The sequence below is a fragment of the Oreochromis aureus genome, linkage group 18 (genome assembly GCF_013358895.1).
Source record: "Oreochromis aureus strain Israel breed Guangdong linkage group 18, ZZ_aureus, whole genome shotgun sequence".
In the NCBI taxonomy this organism is placed as follows: Eukaryota; Metazoa; Chordata; class Actinopteri; order Cichliformes; family Cichlidae; genus Oreochromis; species Oreochromis aureus.
The window spans coordinates 7,224,599-7,249,422 of NC_052959.1; the positions used below are offsets into that span (position 1 = coordinate 7,224,599).

A 24,824-nucleotide genomic window follows, 5' to 3' on the forward strand; every position below is an offset into this window, starting at 1 on the left:
GCTCCGAACCGTAGTAAAGGGACCTCTGGCTAATACGTCGGGTTCTGTGTCGGGATCGTAGCTGAAAAAACTAGCTTTACTTTGTTGTCTGGGTCAACTTTCCCAGCAAGAGACAGAGAGAGGCGTTGAAAGGCTGCTCCAATGGAACTTATTGTTTCGGAGAAAAATACGAACACGGTGTACAGTCGAGTCTTAATAGCTTACTTACAACTGGGCTACACTGCCAATGAGGCTACATTCTTAAGGGCTATGCCTGTAACACTCTGCCTATTGCCTATTTTTGAACAATCAGACCTTCACCATCAAGCTCAAAATGACAGACTTTGGAGAGATTCTAAGGAACATTGGGGAATTTGGATTATTCCAGAAGATCACTCTCATTGCACTTTGCTTTCCAAACTTTGTTCAGACTTTTCTCTTTGCCAGTTTTGTTTTCATCCAATCAGATCCAGACAGACACTGCAACACAGACTGGATCCTCAGTGCTGCTCCTAACCTGACCTCAGAGGAGCAGCTCAACCTGACCGTGCCTCGGGAGGAGGATGGGACCTTCAGCAAGTGTGAGATGTTTGTCCCCGTGAACTGGGACATTGATACTATCAGAGAGTACGGACTCAATGAGACCACAGGGTGCCAGGATGGATGGGTGTATGGGAACATGCTCTACAAAGCCACCATAGTCACTGATGTAAGTGAAATTTGTTGTTCAGCAGATCAGTCACCTACATGAAACATTACATTAATTAGTTTTTCTGTTTGTTTTATTATTATTATTTATTTTATTATTATTATTTATTTTATTATTATTATTATTATTATTATTTTACAAATACTTACAGTTTGATCTAGTGTGTGGCCGGGCCAGCTTGGTGGAAGTGATTCAAGCAATGTTCATGGCTGGAGTTCTTGTTGGTTCCCTTGTATTTGGACCTTTTGCTGAATCGTAAGTGTGCTCCTTTCAGTAGTTCATGGTTCGTTTCGCACATTATCGAACTACAGAAATACTTTGCTATCATAGCAACAGCTATCCAAATAATTTTAAAATATTTTTCACAACTTAAAAAAGAAATTGTTTGAAATGTTCAGACCCGTTTCTTTGCTTTCTTGTCAAGAGTGTGCCGTACACACTCGTTAAGATTTTCCATGACTGCATTGTTATCTCTTAAATGCCACAACATTAACCAACAGCTCTTGTGATTTAGTATGCTTAGTATCATAACAGAAGCCAATGTATCACTGTGTGTTTGTCTTGGTGTTAGGGTTAGGAAAAAACTAGCTTTACTTTGTTGTCTGGGTCGACTTTCCCAGCGAGAGACAGAGAGAGGCGTTGAAAGGCTGCTCCAACGGAACTTATTGTTTCGGAGAAAAATACGAACACAGTGTACAGTCGAGTCTTAATAGCTTACTTACAACTGGGCTACACTGCCAATGAGGCTACATTCTTTAGGGCTATGCCTGTAACACTCTGCCTATTGCCCTCATATTAAATAATTTTTTGAACAATAATTTTTAAAAATATTTCGTCACGTCATTATGCGGGCCACAAGTAGAGGTGACATGGGCCACGAGATTGACACACAGGCATTAGAGCCTCTTAATGCGTTTTTTGTTTGGGTTTCCACCAGCGTGGAATTGCCAAAAATAGAGAGGGGACAGCCTAACATATGAAACACGAAAAGACTGCCGTGTAATCCTTTTATTCCAACAAAGTAACTGTATTCTGAATACCACCTTTTTAAACGGTAACTGTAACAGAATACAGTTACTCATATTTTGTATTTTAAATACGTAACGGCGGGACATGTATTCCGTTACTCCCCAACACTGCTTGTGATTTGCATAACAGAAGCTAACGTATCACTGTATGTTTCTCTTGGTGTTTCAGGTTCGGCCGCAAACGAGCAACTCAGATTTCAGCAGTTCTGTTATCTGTATTCACCATGACAACAGCTCTCTGTCCCAACGTCTACTTATATTTAGTATCTCTGTTTTTGGTGGGATTTGGAGGTGGAGGATATCACGTCAACAGCATCATACTGTGTATGAAGATAATACTAACTTTTTACATATTCTGGACAAGGCTACAACTAACAATCATTTTAACTGTAAAATAATCTGCCAGTTGTTCTCTCAATGGCTAAGATGATGTTCTTGTAATGTTTTATAGGTCCAACAAGGCTGTACTGATCTGATATTTTCCATTTACACTTTCTACTTCCACCTCTTCCCATTTATTATTCTTATTGTTACTTTTATCTTACTGTTGTCTTTGTGACCGTTTTACATATTTACATTTACATAAGAGACAAAAGATCATCAGTTTCTAAACATAAAGAGGATGGACAAAGGACAAAGACACATTTATGTATTTTTGCATCTGTAAACCACAGACAATCAAGACATGATAGAAATGGAGATTTTCAACTTGTAATTCACGGGATTTACAAAAATTAAGCATTAACTGTTTGATAATTAATAATAATAATAATAATAATAATAATACATTTTATTTACCCAAGGACAATTGACAATAGAATAAAACACATAATAGAACAATGACAACGAAGAAAAATAAGAAAACAAAAGCACAAGGTAAAATAAACAAACAATAGGTTCACAGTGAATATGCAGATTTGAATAGATGGGTTTTGAGTTGAGATTTAAACTGGCACAGAGAACCAGTGTTTCTTATATCTGGGGGTAGAGTGTTCCACAGCCTGGGAGCAGAGCAGCTGAAAGCTCTGCTTCCCATGGTGGTGAGGCGGAAAGAAGACACAGCAAGCTGGATAGAAGAAGTGGATCGAAGTGAGCGGGCGGAAGAGATAGTGCTTAACAGGTTAGAAAGGTAGGGAGGAGCAAGGTTATGAAGAGTCTTGAAGGTGAGTAGTAGAAGATTGTACACTATCTGGGATTTCACAGGGAGCCAGTGAAGTTCCTGGAGAACAGGGGTGATGTGCTGGTAGGAGGGGGTTCTGGTAATAATGCAGGCAGCAGAGTTTTGAACCAGTTGAAGCTTATGAAGGGATTTTTGGGGGAGACCATGCAAGAGAGAATTACAATAGTCAATTCAGGAGGTAACAAGACTGTGGACAAGAATGGACGTAGACTGAGTGGAAAGAGAAGGACGTAATCTGTTAATGTTGCGTAGATGGAAATAGGCAGAATGGGTGAGATTATTGATGTGAGATTTAAATGATAGTTAACTGTCTAGGATGACACCAAGGCTTTTAACCTGAGGTGAGGGGAAAACTGTGGGGTTATCAATAGTGAGTGAGAAATGATTAGCCTTCAGTAGGTTGGATTTAGTGCCAATAAGGAGGATTTCAGTTTTATCCTGATTAAGCTTAAGTAAATTAGAGCTGAACCACCAATTTGGATAAGCATTTTGTAAGAGAATAAGGTGGGAGAGAGGAATCAGGCCTGCAGGAGAGATATAACTGAGTGTCATCGGCAAAACTGTGAAAATGAAGATCAAATTTACGGAAAATGGTACCAAAAGGGAGGATGTAAATTATGAAGAGAAGATGGCCTAAGACTGAACCTTGGGGTACACCATAAGTGACTGGGAAGAGACGAGAGCAGAATGATTTGAGTTGAATAAACTGGGAGGGGTCAAGGAGATATAATTTGAACCGGGCTAGCAGTGTGTCGGAGATACCAAGAGAGGAAAGTCTGCTTAGAAGGACAGAGTGAGAGATGGTGTCGAAGGCTGAGCTCAGATCCAAAAAGATGAGAATGTTGAGAAGACCAGAGTCAGCTCCAAGTAAAAGATCATTAGTGACTTTAAGCAAAGCAGTTTCTGTACTGTGACATGAGCGAAAACCAGATTGAAATCGAAATAGATGTTATTATTAACCAGGTGTAAATGAAGTTGAGCTACAACTACTTTTTCAAGTATTTTAGAGATTTAAGATTAGAAGATTAGAAATCTGACAGAGGTTGTTAAAGTTGTTACGATCTAAGGAGGGTTTTTTCAGTACTGGAGTGACAGAAGCAATCTTGAGTAAGGAGGGAATGATGCCTGTGGTGAGTGAAGAGTGAATGATAGCAGAGATGAGTGGGAGCAAGGAAGAGATGCAGGATTTCACAGGGCCTGTAGGCATAGGGTTGACATCGACATGTGGCGGGCTTTGATTTACATATGATCACAGTAATATCAGATAAATCGGGAAGATGAAATGTGGAAAAGGGCTCAAAATGGAGAAAAGGTTCTGGAGAGGGGGTAGACACAGCATTTGAACTGAGTTGCTGGTGAATGTTATTAATTTTTGTAGTGAAGAACAGCATCAAGGAGTTATAGGTTTCAGAAGAATAGAAGTGTGGTGGTAAAGTGTTGGAGGGCTGAAGAAGTTTGTTGAGAAGTGAAAACATAGTCCTGGAGTTAACCTCACAAGAAGTGATAATACCAGAGTAGAAGCTTTGTTTGTCCTGGTTGATGGAGTCTTTATATTCGAGTACATGACATTCATCGATTTCTGCGTCAACAGTTAAACCTGATTTCTTATATCTACCCAGCCAGAGAATCAAGGACATTGAGTAAACAATTATTATAATATAACAAGAGATCATCGGGGTAGAATAGTGGTCTGGAATCTGAATATTGTCCAATCTGGTAGTGAGAATTTCCATATCAATGTTCTTGATGTTGCGGAACGGCAATTAGGCGGGTTGGCTTGGTAGAAGCACAGCAGAGAGTGAGGTTGGATGAAAGGAGGAAGTGGTCAGTTATGGGGATTTCAGCAGAAGAAAGATTCGATGGAGTAAGACCAGGGCAGTAGATCAAGTCCAAGGTGAGTGGGAAAGTTGATAAACTGTTTGAATTCAAAGCCCTCGAGACAGGAGGAAAAGTCCCTGGTGAGCAGAAGGTTATTATTATCCATATGAATGTTGAAATTTCCCATCAAAATAACATTTGGGGAGAGAGATGAAAGGTGGGTTAGTAGGTTCGCAAAGTCACTGAGAAAGAGAGAGTTAGGTTTGGGGGGGCAGTTTATAGTAGCTATGATGGTGGGTATAGGTCCAGTCAGCTTACATGCAAGGCACTCTAGAGAAATAAATCTATCAAAATTAACTGGCAGGACTTTCAAGTGCTGGCAAAAAATGATCACGAGACCACCCCCACGACCTGAGCAGTGAGGTTTTGTAAAGTAAACATACCCGGACAAGTGGATTCATTCAGTTGAGGAAAATCACAAGGTTGTTGCCAGGTTGGGGTTAAACAGAAACCAGCCATTTTTATAGAAAGTTCTTCATTTTCAGAGGCTCATGAGTAGTTGGACAAAATCATGAATGAAAATGATGGCTATGCAGCCGTCTTTAGCTTCTGCTTGTTTGTGGATCTTTGTGGTGGCTTTGTCAGTTTTGTCTTCAACTAAAAACACACTTGAGAAATTCGTGAGTTGTTGTTGGTTGGTTTGGGTCATTATCCATTCACACTGTGATGTTCTGTCTGATCAGGTGTAAAACAGTAATAGAAAAATATATGTACAGTCAGCCTAGATATTTATAGCAGCTCATGTGCAATGTGAGTACTTTTTAAGGTTTGTTCTTTGTATTTTATCATTTTTTGTATTCTTTGTATCTCAATTAAAATAGCAATTAACATATTTTCCTTATTGCAGCCACTGAATGGATTGGGATGTCCAAAAGATCATGGGGAGCTTGTGTGTCTCAGCTGTTTAGTGCAATTGGACAGTGCGTCCTCGCTGGTATGATCTATGGCATCCGAAACTGGAGACTGGCTCAGCTGATCACAGCAGTTCCGCTTGCAGTTCTTATGATCTACATATGGTGTGCATTTCACTCTATTTATTGAGCCATTTATAAATTTCAAAATGTCTGTTTGTTTGAAGTGCCATTTTTTTCTATCAGGTTTATTCCAGAGTCAGCCAGGTGGCTGTTAAGCAGAGGCAGAAAAGAAGAAGCCAAACAGCTGATTGTCAAAGCAGCAGCCATTAACAAACACCCTGTGTCAGAGTCTCTTCTGGACAAGGTAGTGAATCACATTCAACAGGGGAGGAGTTTTCAAGAACATCGATGGCATGTGTAAAATACCTGAAAGCAAAATGTTTCATCTGTAAAACCCAAAAAGTTTAAACTTTAAATAATTGCCTTAAATTTTTAAAGTTGATTAATTTAAAGGATAAAGTTTATTATGTCACATTTTCATTACATTTGACATATACCTTTTGACTACAATAAAACTAACATATTTAGTAATTAAATTAAAAAAACATTCAGTAACGCCTACTTCAAGTTTTCAATCATGTGTCCCACTGGAATAAGTTGACATAACTTAAAAGAAATTAGTACAATAGTTACTTTTTTAGTTTAGTTACTTTGAATGATGACAGACTAAATAAAGGTATGTTAAAAGCATGTTAGTATTCTGGTGAGCTGTTTACGTGTTATAGAGGAGTACAGTGAAGTGTTCAAGACAGATTCTGAAAAATCCTGAGTCATCCATACATGGGAAAGGCCAAAGAACAGAACTATAAGGGAAAAAAACAAATAAAAGTACATAATGTTTGTGGTAGGGGCATATTTCAATTGACATAAGACAAGAAGAATGGTGCATCCTGGACAGGTCACCAGGCCAATCAAACATATATACAAAAAAAATTGTTCGCGTTAATACAAATAAGACAAAAATGAAAACAATGTGGACTATTTCTAAAAGTCAAAATCTCAGTTTGAGTTTCAGGTCAAATAGTCATTTGAGTTGGACCCTACATGCAGGACTCGGATGCAAGACTAACTTAGAGTCAGCTTTACTGCTGGACATTGAGGGAGCTGAATATAACAAACTTAAACTGGCAAATACTTGAGGCCTCTAACACAGGACATTCCAAATAGACAGGACATACAGCTAGAGGGATGAGGGAGATCACAACAATAGACAAACAAGGCTGAGACACATATATACAGGAAGGTGATGAGGGTAGTAGAAACAGCTGGGGAACACAGAAGGAACAGATTAGGTTTGACGAGACAGAGGAAGCAAAACTGAACATAATGCTGACGAGACCACAACTAACAAAATAAAACAGAAAGTAAAAAACACGGAACACAGAGACAAAGAGCAAAAGAGGTGAGCTTGACAAAGAACTAGAAACATGGATGACTTAACTTGGAAGCACAAGCTACAAGTCTAAACGATGTAGAACGCATAATAAATTCAGAAATGCATCATAAACCCATACATCTCAAAACACTTGGTCAATGACCGTGGAACCACGAAAGACTTACTTGTTTTGTGAGTCTTCTACTTCATTAAAGTCATCAGTTAAAGTTAAGACGCCTGTCAAATTTGGTGCAGAACGTGTTGGGCATGCTCTGTTTTAACTCCTTTCAATGTTAGAACTCTGTGTATACCTACATTATAAAAGAGCAAAGGTAATTTAACTATGGTAAAGTGATAGTTATGGTTATTCTCCATACAGTGATATTTGTTCCTCCATACAAGTGTAAAGTGCTACTTCAAGTTTTGACCTGCCAGCACCTCTGCTGTGTTGACAACAAGGATCTAAATTGTTAACCAAGGTGAAAGAAGTGGATAGCACATTCAGTTTCTAGTAATATCACATATTTTCAAGGCACCAATTTAATAAGACGTCCAAAACAAGAATCTTAACTTTCAAAGGGCTGTTTAAACTTGCCTAAACAAAAAGTTATCAAGATTTTTTTTTAGCAGAAAAAGAATCATTCTATATTGCTACTATCTTTTGCTTTAATTGAACAACCATGCAGCAACATATTCCCCGCAAAATGTTCAGCTATTTCTCTACATGATCATATCACTAAATAAAGACTTTAACCAGCTCCTGTCACTCACAATGTCCATTACCATTACATTACATTAGCTCCTGGCGGTTCTTACTCCATTCAAGTCCATCACCTTAAATTTTAAAGATTATTCTTTGTTATAATATCTGTATATATGTCTGGAGAGTATTACATTAAAAAAAAAAGGGAAACAATTAAATACCTGCTTAGAATTACGTTTTCTATAGTTTAAAAACTTAGTGGTCTGTCTCAGCTATCACGGTGAACTCAGTCAGCTAACTTAGTGAAGCGACTGTGTTAGCTTGTTAAGTGTTAGCTTATTAGCTGCTAGCTACAGTGCAACTGAATGAGAATTTCTTTGCTGACACTAAAATGGCTTGGAAAACAGAAATCTAAAGAAAATTAGAATACTTACTGTGATATAATACTGTGGCGAGCTCAGACACGGAGGAGACAGAGGTTTCTTGGGAGCACAGCCGTTTATTTATATCTGCGCAAGAACACTGCCGCTACCTAACTGCTCAGCGCGGCAACCACAGAACAACAACAAAAAAGGCGCTCTCTCACCGGAAAAACACAGTCGCCAAGAGAGCGCGTCACCCGTCACCATGACAACATGACAACAAAAAAATAACTGTAATAACAGAACCTCCAAACAGCCCCGACCCGCTACATAGCCCCCACCTAAGGGGTCAGTCATCCCCGACAGCCCCATTACTCCACACAAAGTCCCGCAAATGTCCAGGTGCCTTCTTTTGGCGCGCCGGAAAAGTCACTCGGATCAGAACATGGGGTGTCACCAGCATCCCCTGCCCCGGCGTCTGCCGGAGCGAGCGGTCGGTACAGTGAAAGCCTGTCCCAGTGCAACACCACCATGCGCCCCGGGCCCGGCATGCGGATACGGTACACCACTTCCGTTAGCCGCTCCACGACCTCCGCCGGCCCTTGCAAGTGACTGCACAGTTTGGGGGACACTCCTCTCTTGCGAACCGGGCAGTACACCCAAACCTTGTCGCCAGGCACGAAACCCCCGCGCCCCGGCACTTGGTGTCGTAGGCTCTTTTCTGTCGTACTCCGGCGCTGGCCTGGGCCTGGCGGGTGTAGTCGTGAACAGAGATGGGCAGTACTGAATCTGATTTCAGATTCTGATATCAAGTGCGGGAGAGAGTATAGCATGCAGCGTTCAAAGCGTGGAAGTACTGACCTTATTTTGAGTTTGATTCCATAAAAAGTGACAAAAACATTAGTGTCCGTTGTGCGTGGGAAGAAAACTTCTTTTACAGCGAAAAAACCCCTAAACTTCCAAGCAAGCAGCGAGTGCGCTCACGACATAATGTGAAATTCACAGAGAAACTCATGATTCTTCCACTGACCGCTGCGGCACACCTGCACCAGGGTAAACCTCCGCCTACCCCAGTCCTGCTTTATAGGTGAAAATAGAGCAACAGGACCGCTAGTCTTTGATTTTATTTATTTTCTGCTGTGTTTTACTTGCATTTATTTGAAAGAGTGAGTGTAAATACAAAAAAATATTTTATTTTCTATGCTGGAATGTGCAGAAAATAGGTTTAATTGTTAAACAAATTTCTTCCAGTCAGAGAATGTTGCATATAATTTAATTTTTGCTTGATGCATAAAGTTAAAAGATTTAAAGTTTAAAGTTTTAAAAAGAGACGTTTCCATTTGATTATATTTTGTATGATGGATTATGCAGAAAAAGTAGAATTGGGCTGAAAGATCTATCGCTTTATCACCTATTCAGGTTGTAAATCGTGTTTTTAAAAAGTAACTAAGTAACTAATTAATTAATTACTTTTGAAAATAAGTAATCAGTAAAGTAACGGGATTACTTTTTCAGGGAAATAATCAGTAATTAGTAACTGACAGTGTTGGGAAGGTTACTTTTAAAATGTATTCCATTACAGAATACTGAATACATGCCCCAAAATGTATTCTGTAACGTATTCCGTTACGTTACTCAATGAGAGTAACGTATTCTGAATACTTTGGATTACTTAATATATTATCGTGCTGTTTACAACTATGTGAATGTACTATTGCTGTGATTTATTACTGATACTGAAGGTCCGCGGCTCCGAACCGTAGTAAAGGGACCTGTGGCTAATCACGGTGGGTTCCGTGTCGGGCTGGTAGCGAAAACTAGCTTTACTTTGTTGTCTGGGTCAACTTTGCTTGCCAGAGAGAGAGAGGCGTTGAAAGGCTGCTCCAACAGAACTTATTTTTTCCGGAGGAAAACACGAACACAGTGTACAGTTGAGTCTTAATAGCTTACTTACAAATGGGCTCGTCAGGCACTCTTCTTGGCTGCAGTGGTTATTATTATATTTACATGCTTCCAGCTCCCGTTTTTGCTCCGTGACAGCTCGGACTTTTCCTTTCTCTCCCTCCCTCGCTCACAGACACATAACGTGTATGGCAGTCCATTCTCGCTGTAGCACGGACTACACTGCCCATGATGCTACATTCTTTAGGGCCATGCCTGTAGCATTCTGCCTTTTAGCTTAGCACAACAACAACAACAAAAAAGCGCTCTCTCACCCAGGAAACACGCAGAGAAAGAGTGCGTCACCCTATAACCATGGCAACCGTAACGCTGCCGCCTGGAACAACATTACGTAGCTGTCAAACAAACCCAAACAGTCCGCGACAATATGAAACAGGGAAGTACCGCCGTGTAATCCATTTATTTCAACAAAGTAACTGTATTCTGAATACCACCTTTTTAAACGATAACTGTAACGGAATACAGTTACTCATATTTTGTATTCTAAATACGTAACGGCGGTACATGTATTCCGTTACTCCCCAACACTGGTAACTGATTACTTTTTTCAAGTAACTTGACCAACACTGGTCGTGAACCACCTGCAGCCGCTCCCTCAGCCTCCTGTAGTAGTCCATCTCTGGCCCACCGTCAATCTCCGGCTCGGGGGCGGACCCAAACACCAGATCCACAGGCGTCCGGAGCTCCCGCCCAAACATCAAAGCGGCAGGCGCGCACTGGCTGGACTCCTGAGCCGCAGTCCAATACGACCAAAGGACCAGGGGCAGATGTCGGTCCCAATCCCGCTGGTGGCGGCTGGTGAGAATGGCGAGCTGGGTAGCCAGTGTGCGGTTAAAACGCTCGACCAAGCCGTCGCTTTGCGGGTGGAGCGGTGTGGTTCTTGTCTTCTCCACCCCCAGCCGCCGACAAATCTCCCCGAAGACCTTCGATTCGAAGTTGCGCCCCTGGTCACTGTGGAGCTCAGCCGGGACCCCAAAACGGGTGAACATCTCCTCCACCAGCCTCTCTGCTGTCGTCGTCGCACTCTGGTCCGGCACCGCGTAGGCCTCCGGCCACTTTGTGAAATAGTCCATAGCCACCAGCACATACCGGTTCCCTGACTCCGTAACGGGGAAGGGCCCTAGGACGTCCACTCCCACTCGCTCCATCGGGGCCCCCACCAAGTACTGCTGAAGGGGGGCAGTGGAGTGTTGAGTTGGGCCCTTCTGCGCCGTGCAGGTGTCACAGCAGTGCACGTGAAGTTCCACATCCCGTCGACAGCCAGGCCAGTAGAACCGTCCCCTGAGGCGGCGGAGAGTTTTGGCGTTCCCATAGTGTCCTGCCCCCACCGAGCCGTGGACAAGCTCAAGCACCTGCGACCGCAGTGACTGAGGCACCAACAGCTGCAGGAGATCTCTGCCCTGACCGGGGGCCCGCCATCTCCGGTACAGGAGGCCGTCGTGGGTCTCCAGGTTGTTGTGCTGGGAGTAGTAGGCCTTCACCTCGGGCTCCTGTCCCGACACCCCCGTCCAGTCTGGGCGTTGCGCCGCCTCCAGCCAGGCCCCCACCTGAACCAACGTCGCGTCAGCCTCCTGCTCCCGCTTCAGCTGCTGCGTTGTCAATGGGAGCCACCCCCCTCCGCTGGCTGTGGCCTGAGCAGTAGCCACCCCCAGCGCCTCCTGGGCCCACTCCTCCTGTCGCAGACAGTAGCGGCACTCGACGGCCATGCAGGGCCGTCTGGAGAGGGCATCAGCGTTGCCATGCTGTCGACCTGCCCGATGCTGGATCTCGAAGTCGTAGCCCTGAAGGACCTCCAGCCAGCGGGCCACCTGACCTTCTGGGTGTTTGAAGTTCAGGAGCCAAGTCAGAGATGCATGGTCAGTGCGCAGGAGGAACCGGCAGCCGTGCAGGTATGGCCGGAAGTGCCGCACCGCTAGCACTACGGCCAGCAGCTCCCGCCGGGTCACGCAGTAGTTCCTCTCAGCTCGCCCCAGAGCATGGCTGAAGTATGCCACCACTCGTTCTCCGGCCTCGCCCTGCTGGGAAAGGACCGCCCCGACTCCTACATTGCTAGCGTTAGTGTCCACAATGAAAGGTTGCCGGGCGTCAGGGTAGGCCAGGAGTGGGGCTCTGGTGAGGGCCTCCTTCAGCTGTGCAAAAGCTGCAGCGCAGGCATCACCCCAGCCAAACGGCTGGCCCTTGTCAGTCAGGCGGTGGAGGGGGCTGGCTATCGTCGCGAACCCCTTGATAAACCGACGGTAGTAGGAGGCTAGGCCCAGGAAGCTCTGCAGTTCTTTGACGTTCGAGGGAGTCGGCCAGTCCCGGACCGCGGCCACCTTTGCGGAATCTGTGGCGATACCTTGAGTGCTGATCACATGGCCTAAGAACGTAGGCCGACGGCTCCGGTTGGTCAGCTGCTCTCTGCTCTGACCAGTGGAGTGCCGCTGCCCGAATCGCCTCTCGAGTGCCGCGGTGAGGGCCTGGAGCTCATGCTGCTCTGCCGGGGCTAGGTCAAGGAGTATCTGCAGTGCATCTCCCTCTAATGCTAGCGCTAGGTGTGTAGCAGTCTCCTCTTTGCTCCAGCCACTATGTCTGGCGGCCAGCCGGACTTGTGAGAGGTAGGGCTCTAGCAGGGTTAGCCCGTTGTATTTCGGTACCTTAACTGGCATGGTAGACATAACTGCTCGCGGTTGGGGGCTCGGTGTGTGGGTCGACAGAGGTAGCCCATGAAGCATTGCCCTAGCGTCGGTCGCGACGGGCCGCCGCCGCGGTGCGCTCGCGCCATCGGGACCCATCGGGACCCATCGGGGGACTTACGTGGCCGCTCACGTCCTCTCTCTTCAATCGCCAGCTTCCCAAGCGGGGAATGTTCTCCTCGACAGCTTGCTCCAGCCTCTGAATGTCTCTCTCCATTATGGCGAGAGTGAGCTATCCCACTTCTGACACCAATGTGGCGAGCTCAGACACGGAGGAGACAGAGGTTTCTTGGGAGCACAGCCGTTTATTTATATCTGCGCAAGAACACTGCTGCTACCTAACTGCTCAGCGCGGCAACCACAGAACAACAACAAAAAAGGCGCTCTCTCACCGGAAAAACACAGTCGCCGAGAGAGCGCGTCATCCGTCACCATAACAACATGACAACAAAAACATAACTGTAATAACAGAACCCCCAAAACAGCCCCGACCCGCTACAATACTGGTAATGTTTTACACTTAAGAATGCAAAGCCACTTTACGGCCAGGTGTCTGGGATTTCAAAGAGTCTTTGATCCTGCCAACAACTGCTGACAAGTAAGCAGACCTCTATTTTTGACAGGAAATTACCTCATTAGTTGAGTCTTTATTAGAAGAAATGCATTTAAAAATTTAAAAACTAAATAAAAAAGTTGGTTGACTCTTTTAAAGCTTTATTATAGTAAATTCTTCACTTAAAAAAAAAGTCAGAGCCCGTCCAGCCTCAAGCCACGTCAGCTGGAGGCCCCGAGGAGCCCGTCCAGCCTCAAGCCACGTCAGCTGGAGGGCCCGAGGAGCCCGTCCAGCCTCAAGCCACGTCAGCTGGAGGGCCCGAGGAGCCCGTCCAGCAACCACCTGCAGCGTCATTGCCTGCAGCGCCTACGCCGTCGCCTGGTCCAGCTCCAGCTTCTGCTTCTGCCTCGCCTGGTCCAGCCTCTGCTTCTGCCAAGCCACCGCCTCGTCCACGTCCGGCTCAGCCTGCTAAACGTCGTCCACGCCTAGTTTGGCGTCAGCGGCCACCTTCCAGGCCGCTGACTGGACGTCGTTGCCGTCATGGGCGACCCCCGGACCTGCTTCGTCCACATCGTCGCCACTGCCGTCCGCACGGCCGGCCCCCGGACCTGCTTCGTCGCCACCGCTGGCTCCGCGGTCGGCCTCCAGAACTGCTTCGTCGCCACCGCTGGCTCCGCGGTCGGCCTCCAGAACTGTTCAGTCATGAACTACTGAGCCGTTGGCCTCCTGGTCGGCCTCCTGACCTGAGTTTTTGGACTGTCCCCTGTGCCTTTATTGGACATTTTGTTTTCGACCTAGTTTTGTTTTATGGTTATCAAAAGTTTAGTTCTTAAGTTCTGTCATATGGCTTCCCTGTGTGTTCCATGTTGCCTACTGTGCCTTTCTGTACCATGTTTCAGGTTCTTATGTTCTGTCTCCCCAGTTGCTGTTAAGTTACATGTCTAGAGTTCAGTCAGTGTGTTTCCTGTTTTACCTTGAAGGTCCGTGTCTCATGTCAGTGTTTCTAGTTTTACTTCCCTTGTCTCGTCCAGCCTGATTACTCCCAGCTGTGCTCTCCTTCTGTGTCTCATTCCCTCGTTATCCCTCTGTGTATTTAAGTCCTGTGTTTCTCTTTGTCAGTGTCGTAGTCTCCCTCATGGCTGTGTTTCCCTGTGTGTCAGTTTATCCATGTCCCAGATTAGTTTAGTTTTGTTATGGTTTTCATGCCACTCTGCAATAAAGCAGCTTTTGAGTTTAATTCCTGCGTGGTGAGTTTTGCGTTTGGGTCCTTCTCCTGCCTGCACACAGCCGAAACATGACACAATACTTAAAATGCTACAAATTATTTTCAAATTTGTTATTGTAAGCATTACTTACATTAGGCATTACTTCTCCCACAGATTGAAGTGAATAACACTGTGAATAATGGAGGAATAAAAATCATCTTCAGATCATCACTGCTGACCAGATATTTCTTTATTATAATACTATCATGGTAAGTTCAACATCTATAGTGAGGTTAATACATTAAAGGGAAATATTTCAATGCAAAAACATGTTGCTGTTTTTAAATCGTAAGATTTTGACTTTTGAATTTGATGTTTTGATGATTAAATGGCCATTCATAAATGTGTAATAAATGGTTCATGACACAGGACTTTTCTGTGTGATTAATTGTGTTTTTCTCCTGTTTTAAAGGTTTTCAGTGAACCTTTCCATCTACAGTTTGTACTTAGATATGGAAAACTTTGGTTTGAGCATCTTTTTAATTCAACTCCTTTTTGGTGTTTTTTCAATACCCTCTGTTTTACTCTCCATGTGGCTGCTGGAGATTTTTGGTAGGAAAATATTATTCATAGCAACCCTTCTGATCGGAGGAGTCTCTTCCATTCTTATCCTTGCTGTTCCTGATGGTAAATGCTTTGTTATATCGCAAAATACATTTTTAATTATCTGCTTACCAAGTATATGTTCACTTTTATTAAGTAATTAATTAATTAATTTCCTTTATGCTAGGTTACGCCATTGCTGTCACATGTTTAGCTGTTGCGTCTAAATTTTTCTTGATGTGGGCTGGCTCTATTTGTATGGTCTTTATGCAGGAGTTGTTTCCAACATCAGTTAGGTAAGTAGTCACAGTTTTTATTCATGTTTATCAAAATTGCTTGACTTGTTTAAAAATGTTAAAACAAAAAAAGAACAGAAGGCTCAACCAACTTAGCAAAAGTAATTTTTGTCTTCCTGTTTCAGACCAACAGCCACAGCTTTGGGATCCATATCAGCAAGACTAGGTGGATTGCTGGCTCCACTGCTGAACTTGTTGGCCACGTATCACTGGGTCATACCCATCACAGTCTTCAGCTGCCTTACGTTGATAGGTGGATTTCTCGGCTTCTTGCTTCCCGAAACCAAAAGAAAAGAGCTTCCTGAGACGGCTGAAGAGGCTGAGCGCAATGGGTATCAGTGTTTAACTACTGCAGCATCTCAAACATGTTATTTTGTCAGTGATCATTTTTTCATCTGTTTCTCCTTTATATCTTTCAGACAAGTTAGCTCCACAAGAAGAACAACTACCAGTCCACATTCGTATACAACCAAGATGTAGATGTTTTTGTACTGACTTTGTCTTGTATTGAGTTTTTAACTCTTTCTACAAATATACCAAAATAATTATGATATGTTTGGAATTCAAATATTTGGGGATTCTAACACAGGAAACTTCAAAAAGACAGGACACAGACGGATAAGAGAAATTACTAAATCAGAGAAGGAACTAAGAATTAGAAACATGGATAACTAAACTAGGGTCTGAGATTATGATGTGAGATCATGAAAGAAATTATTTTGTGCTTTGTAGAGCATCACTGCACTGTCGAGATCATCGATATCCTCAAATTTGAAGACACATATTCTACTAATTAATCCATGGTTCATAATAATCGGATCCCTTTATAGTTCCTAGATCTTTCTTCTGCAGCAGATAAACTGTATTAGTATTTGCTTTGTATGTTTCTCCATACCTCCACAGAGTTGTATTGTATCGACCAACTGTGAAACAATACAGTTGTTGCATTAATGCTTTTTGATTTAAGAGATCTCTTAGTTTTATATAATGCAAGCATTTAGATACAGTCTTATATGAGCTTTTTAACAATTTGGCATCAGTCTATGGACTTACTTTTTTATACCTTTATTCATCATAATTATAAATTAATTTTTTCTAAGCACTACATGTTTTGTATGCTATAATTTAGTGATAAATTATTGATTTTCAATCTTTTCTTTAAAGGCATTGTTTCCAAACAGTTTAACATTAAATCCAAAAATACCCTTCAGTGAAAGTAGAGTGTGATGGCAACCATCACTTGAGACTGGCACCTAAACTATCTGGCAGGTTCGTGGAAAGTCATAATTTCATTCTGATGTAATTAAATCTAAATATAAAAAAGATTTAACACCTGATTTAAATTTCATGGGCTGCATGTTATATAACACAAATCCAGTCCTACCATTACATTCAGTTCATATTGGGTTGTGAAGCTGGTACTGTTGCTCAGATTCACATGTATGTGATTTCACGTTTCACACAAATAAAACAAATGATTCAAAGAAACAAAAAATGATTTCTGTGTTAATACTTTTTTTTCAAATGTGATAAAATAAAATAAAAGCGGTCAACTGCTCTCTCTCCATACCTCCAATCTGTTCTTTCACATTGCATTTATTTCAACCTGCACTGACTATCACAACTCTTCACACACACTAAGTTACTTTGGTGCACAATACTGTGTAATACACTTTATAGTGTAATACTGACCCTTTTCTGTTTTTGCTTTGAAATATTTTACTTTGTTATATAAGATAAGATAAGAAGAACTTTATTTATCCCGAGGGAAATTCTTTCGTCATACACATGCTCAATAAAGCAAGAGGAACAGAGGAATAAAGATATACAATAATATACAAAAAGAATTGTAGGATACGGTAGTATACAGTAGGATAGTGGAAATATAATATCAAAATAACTCTAACAAGTAACGATGTAACTATATCAGGTAAAACAAATAACATAGCTATCAGTGCAGGTGATTATAAAAAAGTGACATAGTATTGTGCAATGAATAAAAGAGAGTACCAGCGTATGATGGGGGGATGAAACAAACATTCAATAACATACTGTTAAGTAATATTGCATGATCTTAATGAGAACAAAATGACATTGATATTAATCCTAAGAAAATCATCTACAGATCGAGGAAGAGTTGGACAGCCTTATTGCCATCGGTAGAAAGGATTTCCTGTGGCGGTCAGTTCTGCATTTAGGGGCGATGAGTCTTTTGCTGCGTGTGCTCCGATGGTCCATCATGGAGGCACGCATTGGATGGAAGGGGTTGTCCATGATACAGAGAAGCTTTTTTAGCATTCCCCTCTCAGACACCTCCACCAGGTTCTCCAGTCTGACACCCAGGACAGAACGAGCCTTCTTAATCAGCTTGTTCAGCCTGTTGGCATCAGCTGTCTTCACCCCACTGCCCCGGCACATGACTGCAAAGAACACAGCGCTCTTTACCACAGAGTGATAGAACATGGTCAGCATTTCCCACAAACGCTGAAAAACCTGAGCCACCTCAGTAGGAAAAGCTGACTCTGCCCTTTCTTAAAGACAGCACTGGTGTTCTTGGACCAGTCCAGTTTACAGTCAATGTGTACCCACCACGTCAACCCCTCTGATGGTGACAGGGATAGGAGGAGCATGCTTCCTAAAGTCCATGATCAGTTCCTTTGTCTTTGTGATGTTAAGTTGTAGATGGTTTCGCTCACACCACTCAACAAAGCTGTCCACCACACTTCTTTATTCCTCCTCCTGTCCATCCCTGATACAGCCCACAGTGGCAGAGTATGGTATACACAATATATTATCCATACATGCATTTTCTTAACCACTTGTTCAATTTAGGCTAGCAGGGGGGCTGTTATGGCACACTGAAAAGTTCACTAGTCTATTACAAGAGCAATACATAGAGACAGATAACCATTTAGCAATGAACCTAACATGCATATTTTTGGACTGTGGGGGGACGCTGGAGCATGGCTGGCACAGTTGCAGGCCTCACTGTCTCAGCACTAGCACTGGATCCTGGTTTGAAAAATGGTCTGCTTCATAGGCATGAAGAAACCAAACTAGCACAGTTTCATTTCTATCTTGGTCTGGCTGGCACATCCCTCTCTGTGGCTACAGAGACCACCAAACATCTGTAGTGGGCGTAAATCTCCCACAGAGAAAAGAATTCATGACACGTTTAATACTTTAATAAATACAGGTGACATATCGACACAAACAGTGCCATCTTTGCCTCCTCCAGCTGCCACACACCTTCACACAGCACCACTGCAGACAGACAGGAACACAGCTCCTCCCCTCACTAACAGCTGAAGTAGTTAACATTCAGAACTGTCATGTATAAGGGTGTACGAGGAAAGAGAGGGGCCAAACGCAGACACACTCAGCAGACCATGGTGAACTTAAAGTGAGCCTTACATAACACATAAGAAAGGAAAATGAAAACTATCATCTACTGAAAACTAAACTTGGATCAGCACTAGGGCTAGGAACACTGGACCAAGGAGACATCTAGGAGGGATGGTGACTCCACATCCTGAGAGTGAACATGGGAAAAAAAACTATACATACACAAAACGGTGATTATGTCATGGTCTGGGTATTTTTCCACTGCATCGGTTCCTCCCCTCTGGGTGGAGTCTTTGTTGTTCCTCACCTGATGGCAATCACACCGGCAGTATTTATGACCTGTGCACACAACTGGTCTTTGCCAGATTATTTGCCAACTTTAGTCAGTTCTCGGCCTCACGTCTGTACCTTGGTGTATCATCATAATTCCTCTGTTTTCTCGACAGCATCTGGAACCCACCTACCAAGCCTCATCTGTACAAGCTCTCCTGGATTCTGGTTTGCAGCTGCCGGTAACGTCTCCCCTTTCAAACTGCCAGTCTCTCCTGCCTGCCTCCCTGCATTGCACACGGTACCCACCTGGACCTTCGTCTCCTGCCTTCCCCCTCCAAGCAACCTCCACCTGCAAGCACTGCCCTGGCCAGCCACAGTTTCCCCTGCCCAGTCGTCACTGCTATCTAGTCATAGTTTTGTTATGGTCATAGTTTCTCTTGCCTCAGACGTCTAGTTTACGTTCCTTAATAATAGTCTGAGTTTTCTGTTAGCTTCCAAGCGTTGTGAATAAAGACTCTTTTGTTACACCGCACCTCAAGCCTCCGGTTTTGAAACTGCACTTTAGTCCATCCCTTTTCCACGGGCCACTGTGCCGTGACAGATTAGGGAAGATGTTTATTTTCATGAGACATGGGAAGTAAAACAGATCATAACGCACACGAGATGGGGGACTGTCACAATAAAACAGGTGGTGACAGAATACTGAAACCAGGATTGTGACGCACAAACTTGACAGACAAAAGAGCAACAGACACGAGGATCAAACACTACGGGAGAGCTGAGCTCTAAAGCAATTTGGGAGAGAGAACAAGACTAAATACATAAATGGGATGAGTAGAAGAAACAATACAAACATTACACAACCCAAGTATCTCATAATACATAACCAAAAACTGGAAAGCCCCAAAAATCTCAAAACACTGGGTCAACTAACCCAGGACTGTGACAATAACACTAAACAGCACTTTAGTAGGAATTTCAGAGGTCAGTAAAGCTCCCGTCCCAACAACATTCAAGCATTAAACAGTTATCAAGAATGTTAATCTGGCTGTCACACACACTAATAGTTGACCTTTAACTATTAGGAATTAACCAATAGCCACATTATCAACCTGTCACTAACATAGCAGCAGCAGACTGCGGGATGTGTATGAAATATTGAGATGTGGCAGAGCAGATTAAGTACGCGTGAAGAACCGAGCAGGTTTGTGGCTGTGCAGAGCAGCCGCGGAAACTGAGAGCCCAGAGTGTGAAGACCTAATCCGAGCAAATAAAAAGTGAAATCCAGAGCAGAATTAGACCTGACGAGCTGAGCTGACCCGAGGATGTAAAGAGCTGGAGACTGAGGCGGAGCAGTGTGACTCATGGATGAGAGACAGGCTGCAGGCAGATGTGGAATGTGGAAAATGAACTTTAACCTTTCTCCTTTTACAGTAATTTATTAAAATGTCATCTATAGTGATATCTTTATATCACTATAACTAATAGTCATTTCTTGAATATAATTTACCTTCAGAGATCTGTAATGAAATTGTCTAAATAATATGTAAAATGTATAAACCATCTAAACTTAACTGATCTTAAATGCTTATTTTATTAAATCTAACGTGTAACTTCGAACATTAGTTGAAAATTAACAACTTGTTTTAAATATGACTTCTTCACCATAACTTTTGTTGTTGTGAGATGGGGTAAAACTTTTTCCAGTGGTATCAAAAATGGTATAATTTACCTGGTAATTGGTATTTTAGTATTGTGACAATCCCACTACAGAGCACACAGAGATCTCTCCCTCTTGGCTGTTTAAAGGGCCGGTGCTGTCACGCTTCAAATGAATGCATCATTCCTCTCCACAACTCATAACCCAGTGTTTTAAAGAAACCTTGTAAGTTGACAGCTACAATGAGAAAATGGAGATAAGCAGGCAAATAATATGAATTAACATGATGGTTCAGGTTGTTTTTCCTTCCTTTTTTTCTGAATGACAATTTGCATGCATCTTTTCTCTGCAGCGACTTAAGGATAGCTATAGCCTACACTTTATTTATTCAGAGTGTAGTAAAATAAACACAAATATGATAGTACTTAACAACATGAAAGTTGCATGGTGTTACCACAGTGACCTGCTGCGATGTGTAATCATAAGACAGTTCTAGAATTCTGTTTCAATAATAACAAACTTCATTTGTGCAGGAGAAACAATCATTTTCATCTTGACCTTTTAGCTAAGTGCTCGCATTGTATTTGACCATTTTGGATATACGCAGCAACAACATTTTAATGGAGGAAAGTATTGGAATCTACAAACCCCTTGGGGTATGTGAGAGTCTTTCATGTTACTGCATTTAAACAGTATGATGAATTTGGTGTATTTAAAAAAAAACTATGAATCAAGTTAACTAATAATGAGTAACTTCTTGTTTCTTTGACAGGTTTTGTTTGACACACCTGAGTACAACACAGCTTTGAAGACCTGCTGGCATCTTCAAAGCTACAAGACTCAGGTAAGAACCACAATCCATCCAAGTCAAAGCCGACATATCTGGTAAATTCTGATTTATTTTTAGTGTTCATGATTAAATGTCTCTTTATTTTTAGATTGCAATGATGATGGCATTCCTTGGACTTGAGCAGGAAAATCAGATACCACCTCATATAACTGCTGAAGATATGATCAACCTTTTAATGGAGGAGAACAAAAAAACACTCAGAGAGCGGTGAGTTACTGTGACACCAATGGACCACAGATGATTGTCTGTTTGTGATGATGCTGAGATCAAACCTGCTTTGTGTCCATTTTAAGACTTTGGGAGTTTGACATTGAGAAATTTGAAGAAAATGAAACTAAAGGTCTTCTGAAACTGGTAAGACAAGAAAACTGATGGACCTTATAGTAATTTGTAGATTTTTAAAAAGAATTTTCCTTAACAACAGAAATGCACTTTATATGTGTTTTTCTTCTTTTGTTTTGTTTTGATTTGATTTGTTTCAGGTGTGGGCAGTTAACATTACTAATAAAATGAAGGACATTGAGCTACAGGCTCGGCTGCTCCTCAAATATCCAGAGGCCATACCTCCCAAATTTCAGTGAGTCCCATTTGACATACAATTATGAACAGTTCAGCTACAGTGTCTCAATATATCTGAATACTTATAACTTTAATCTACAGAACGCCTAAACTCCTCAGCATGTTCAGCAAATACCTCGAGATCCTTAAAGAGAAGCAGCAGGAAACACAGACCTCCAGACTGCTAAGCCCCCAAGAAGTAGGGATAGAGGTAGTTCCCAGAGTCCTGCAAGGCTTCTGGGAGCATCCTCCTTACCCCCTTTTGAACCTGGCATCTCAGAGTCTGAGCAAGCTCTCCACCTGTGTTACAAAAGCCACTCTGGATCAAGTCTCCAACACTCCCAGAGCAATGGAAAGCAAGGCCATCTTCTCCCGCTCTATGCGAGATGACATGGTCCAAACCATCTTGGCAGAAATTAGAGAGAAACATCCAGACGACACTGTGCTCAACAACACTGCAAACCACACTACCCTGCTCACTACAATCGCTGATGTAGCAACAAACCACATTTGTAAGATCTTGCAGCCCCAGATCCCCAACGAGCCAGTTCATCACAACCATGCTGCTCAATGCCCAACAAGAGATCAGTACTTAAACATTACTGGAACTGAGGAAGAATCAACAAGTCCAGAAAATAAGGATGATATGGTAACACCAGGTTCTCTATCAGCCTCTGCTGAATCTTCATTTTTGTCTGAGGTTACAGCCAGTGAGGAACACCCTTTAGAAACATCATCCATGTGTGAACCACCTATACCAGTTACCAATACTACAGAGAGCTGTGAAGACCTTAAAACCAAGAAGAAAGAAAAAGGTTTCTTCCAAAAACTCTTCAGAGCTCTGTGCTGTTTCTGTTTCTGCGTCAGTCCCACAGGAACTGACTGATTGTCTTTAAGACTCCTATCGACCCTTCTCTTTATTTTTTCTCTCTATCAAAAATCAAACAAGAACAAAGAGTTTTCAATAAAGATTCACGTTTCTTCATGTCTGCCACACTGGAAATTCTTTGTCAGCTCACAACAGGATCGCAGTGTTCAAGTAAGTAGGGGAGCAGCTACGCTCTGCAAAGCTGATCCTCAGCAGTCTGTTTAGGAACAGAGCTGTACTGGTCCGACATGAAACTGTTAGCATTAAGAGATTCATTACAAAAACTGCTATTTTAGCTAAAGACTCATGTTTTATTACTTATAAAGTTTCATTCATTAATGGTTGGTCATTGTACAGAATGCGTGAAACAGATGCCTGTTATGGAGTCACAATATATTTCAGTGAGTTTATTATTTCATCCAAAGTTAAAACCTGCAAAATCAGAATCTTCATCTGGGGAAAAAGGAGTACCTGGTTGGGTAATTGCAGATATTTGAAAATATGAAAGCAAGGAGAACTATGCAGAAGTTGGTATTGGAAAAGAAGCACACGTTCTCGTAGCTTTCCAAAAGATTTGATTTTCAGATCAATTATTTTAAGAGCCACTCTATGGAACTGCCAGTTTTTATCCCCATAGCCTTTACAGAAATATTACATTTGCACAGAACTTTAGGTTCAAAACAATATGTCATTTGAACAAGGACACTTTCTCAAATCATCAATTTGACTATCTAAGTTTTTTAATCGATGATATAGAATTCCAAGCACCACAGGAGTGTTTGTTCCCACAGTCAAGCATGAAGGGCAAGAGCTGTATTTATAGCTCTCCACCCCTGACAGCCCTTTATTACCATATTGCGATCATAAAGGGATGGGCATGGACAATGTTCCATACGCAGTTAGGCTGCGGGATTTCAACAATGCTCAGGTGCTACTAAGGGGTGCGATTTTAACACCAGCAGCTTGAACTGTTGCTGGAAGGCAGGGTGGAGTCATGCTTTCATGCTGTTTACACCAAGATCTGACCCTGTCACAGCAGAAATCAAAACTCTCTCTGTCAGACCACTTCCTGTAAATCCTACAGATGATTTTGTAGCAGTCTGAAATACGCAGAAAACTGTCTGGCGCCAACAACCATGTTGTGTGCAAAATCACTAAAATGTTTCCCATCCTGATTCTCAGTTTGAACTTCAACAGGACGTCTCGACCTATGTGACTAAATGCATTGAGTTGTTGTCATGTGATTGGCTTATCAGATAATGAGGAGCTCAACAGGTGTACCCAATGAAGTGGCTGTGAGTGTCGAACACATGAAGCAGAAAGAGACCCAAGACACAGCTCAAGAAAACATTTTTAGGTTATTTACATTTATTAATGAATCACACTGTATTTAAGTGTTATCCCGAGAAAACATTCAAAAGGTCGTTTTATTAATTTTAATGATTCAGAATTAAATTTTCACATTAGCATATTGACAACACTCACTACAGACAACAGAAAATCCCATCTATTTCACATTCTACAATCTTCTTTAAATGTCATATTATACTTTTCATACAGTATTTATTAATAAAACATGTCACTACACATCAATTTATTCATCAAATGTAATTTTTGCCCTTGTAAAATGTAATAAAATGCATTCATTTTGCAGATGTAATTTGAAGATGCGCTATTTACCATAAAATTTTAACTTTTACAATCTTTGATGCAGTTTTCTGAATAAAATGCAATTTGAATTTAAACACCATCAGTTATACTTTTTATTTTTTAAGCGTCAAGTGCTTAATTATATACATGTGTGTGAAAAAGTGTTTATTGTTATTTCTATTAGTAGTAGTGGTGGTA

General features: G+C 42.2%; 3 protein-coding genes across 3 annotated transcripts; all 3 read left to right on the forward strand.

Annotated features, from left to right (window-relative positions):
• The first annotated feature begins 295 nt into the window (after positions 1–295).
• LOC120434377 (solute carrier family 22 member 14-like) lies at positions 296–3,130 on the forward strand. Its single transcript, XM_039602401.1, has 5 exons — positions 296–688; positions 840–943; positions 1,886–2,038; positions 2,705–2,836; positions 2,920–3,130. Exons 1-5 carry the CDS (start codon positions 314–316, stop codon positions 3,128–3,130), a joined length of 975 nt encoding a protein of 324 aa, XP_039458335.1. The 5' UTR covers positions 296–313.
• A 2,169-nt stretch (positions 3,131–5,299) lies between these two features.
• On the forward strand, positions 5,300–16,883 carry LOC116332942 (solute carrier family 22 member 13-like). Its single transcript, XM_039601904.1, has 8 exons — positions 5,300–5,524; positions 5,622–5,790; positions 5,872–5,992; positions 14,698–14,792; positions 14,996–15,210; positions 15,314–15,422; positions 15,548–15,754; positions 15,842–16,883. Exons 2-8 carry the CDS (start codon positions 5,639–5,641, stop codon positions 15,900–15,902), a joined length of 960 nt encoding a protein of 319 aa, XP_039457838.1. The 5' UTR covers positions 5,300–5,524; positions 5,622–5,638; the 3' UTR covers positions 15,903–16,883.
• A 4,361-nt stretch (positions 16,884–21,244) lies between these two features.
• Positions 21,245–23,093, forward strand: LOC116332939. The gene is made up of 6 exons (XM_031756039.2): positions 21,245–21,356; positions 21,473–21,544; positions 21,639–21,757; positions 21,844–21,904; positions 22,033–22,127; positions 22,211–23,093. Exons 1-6 carry the CDS (start codon positions 21,321–21,323, stop codon positions 22,992–22,994), a joined length of 1,167 nt encoding a protein of 388 aa, XP_031611899.2. The 5' UTR covers positions 21,245–21,320; the 3' UTR covers positions 22,995–23,093.
• Positions 23,094–24,824: the final 1,731 nt, after the last annotated feature.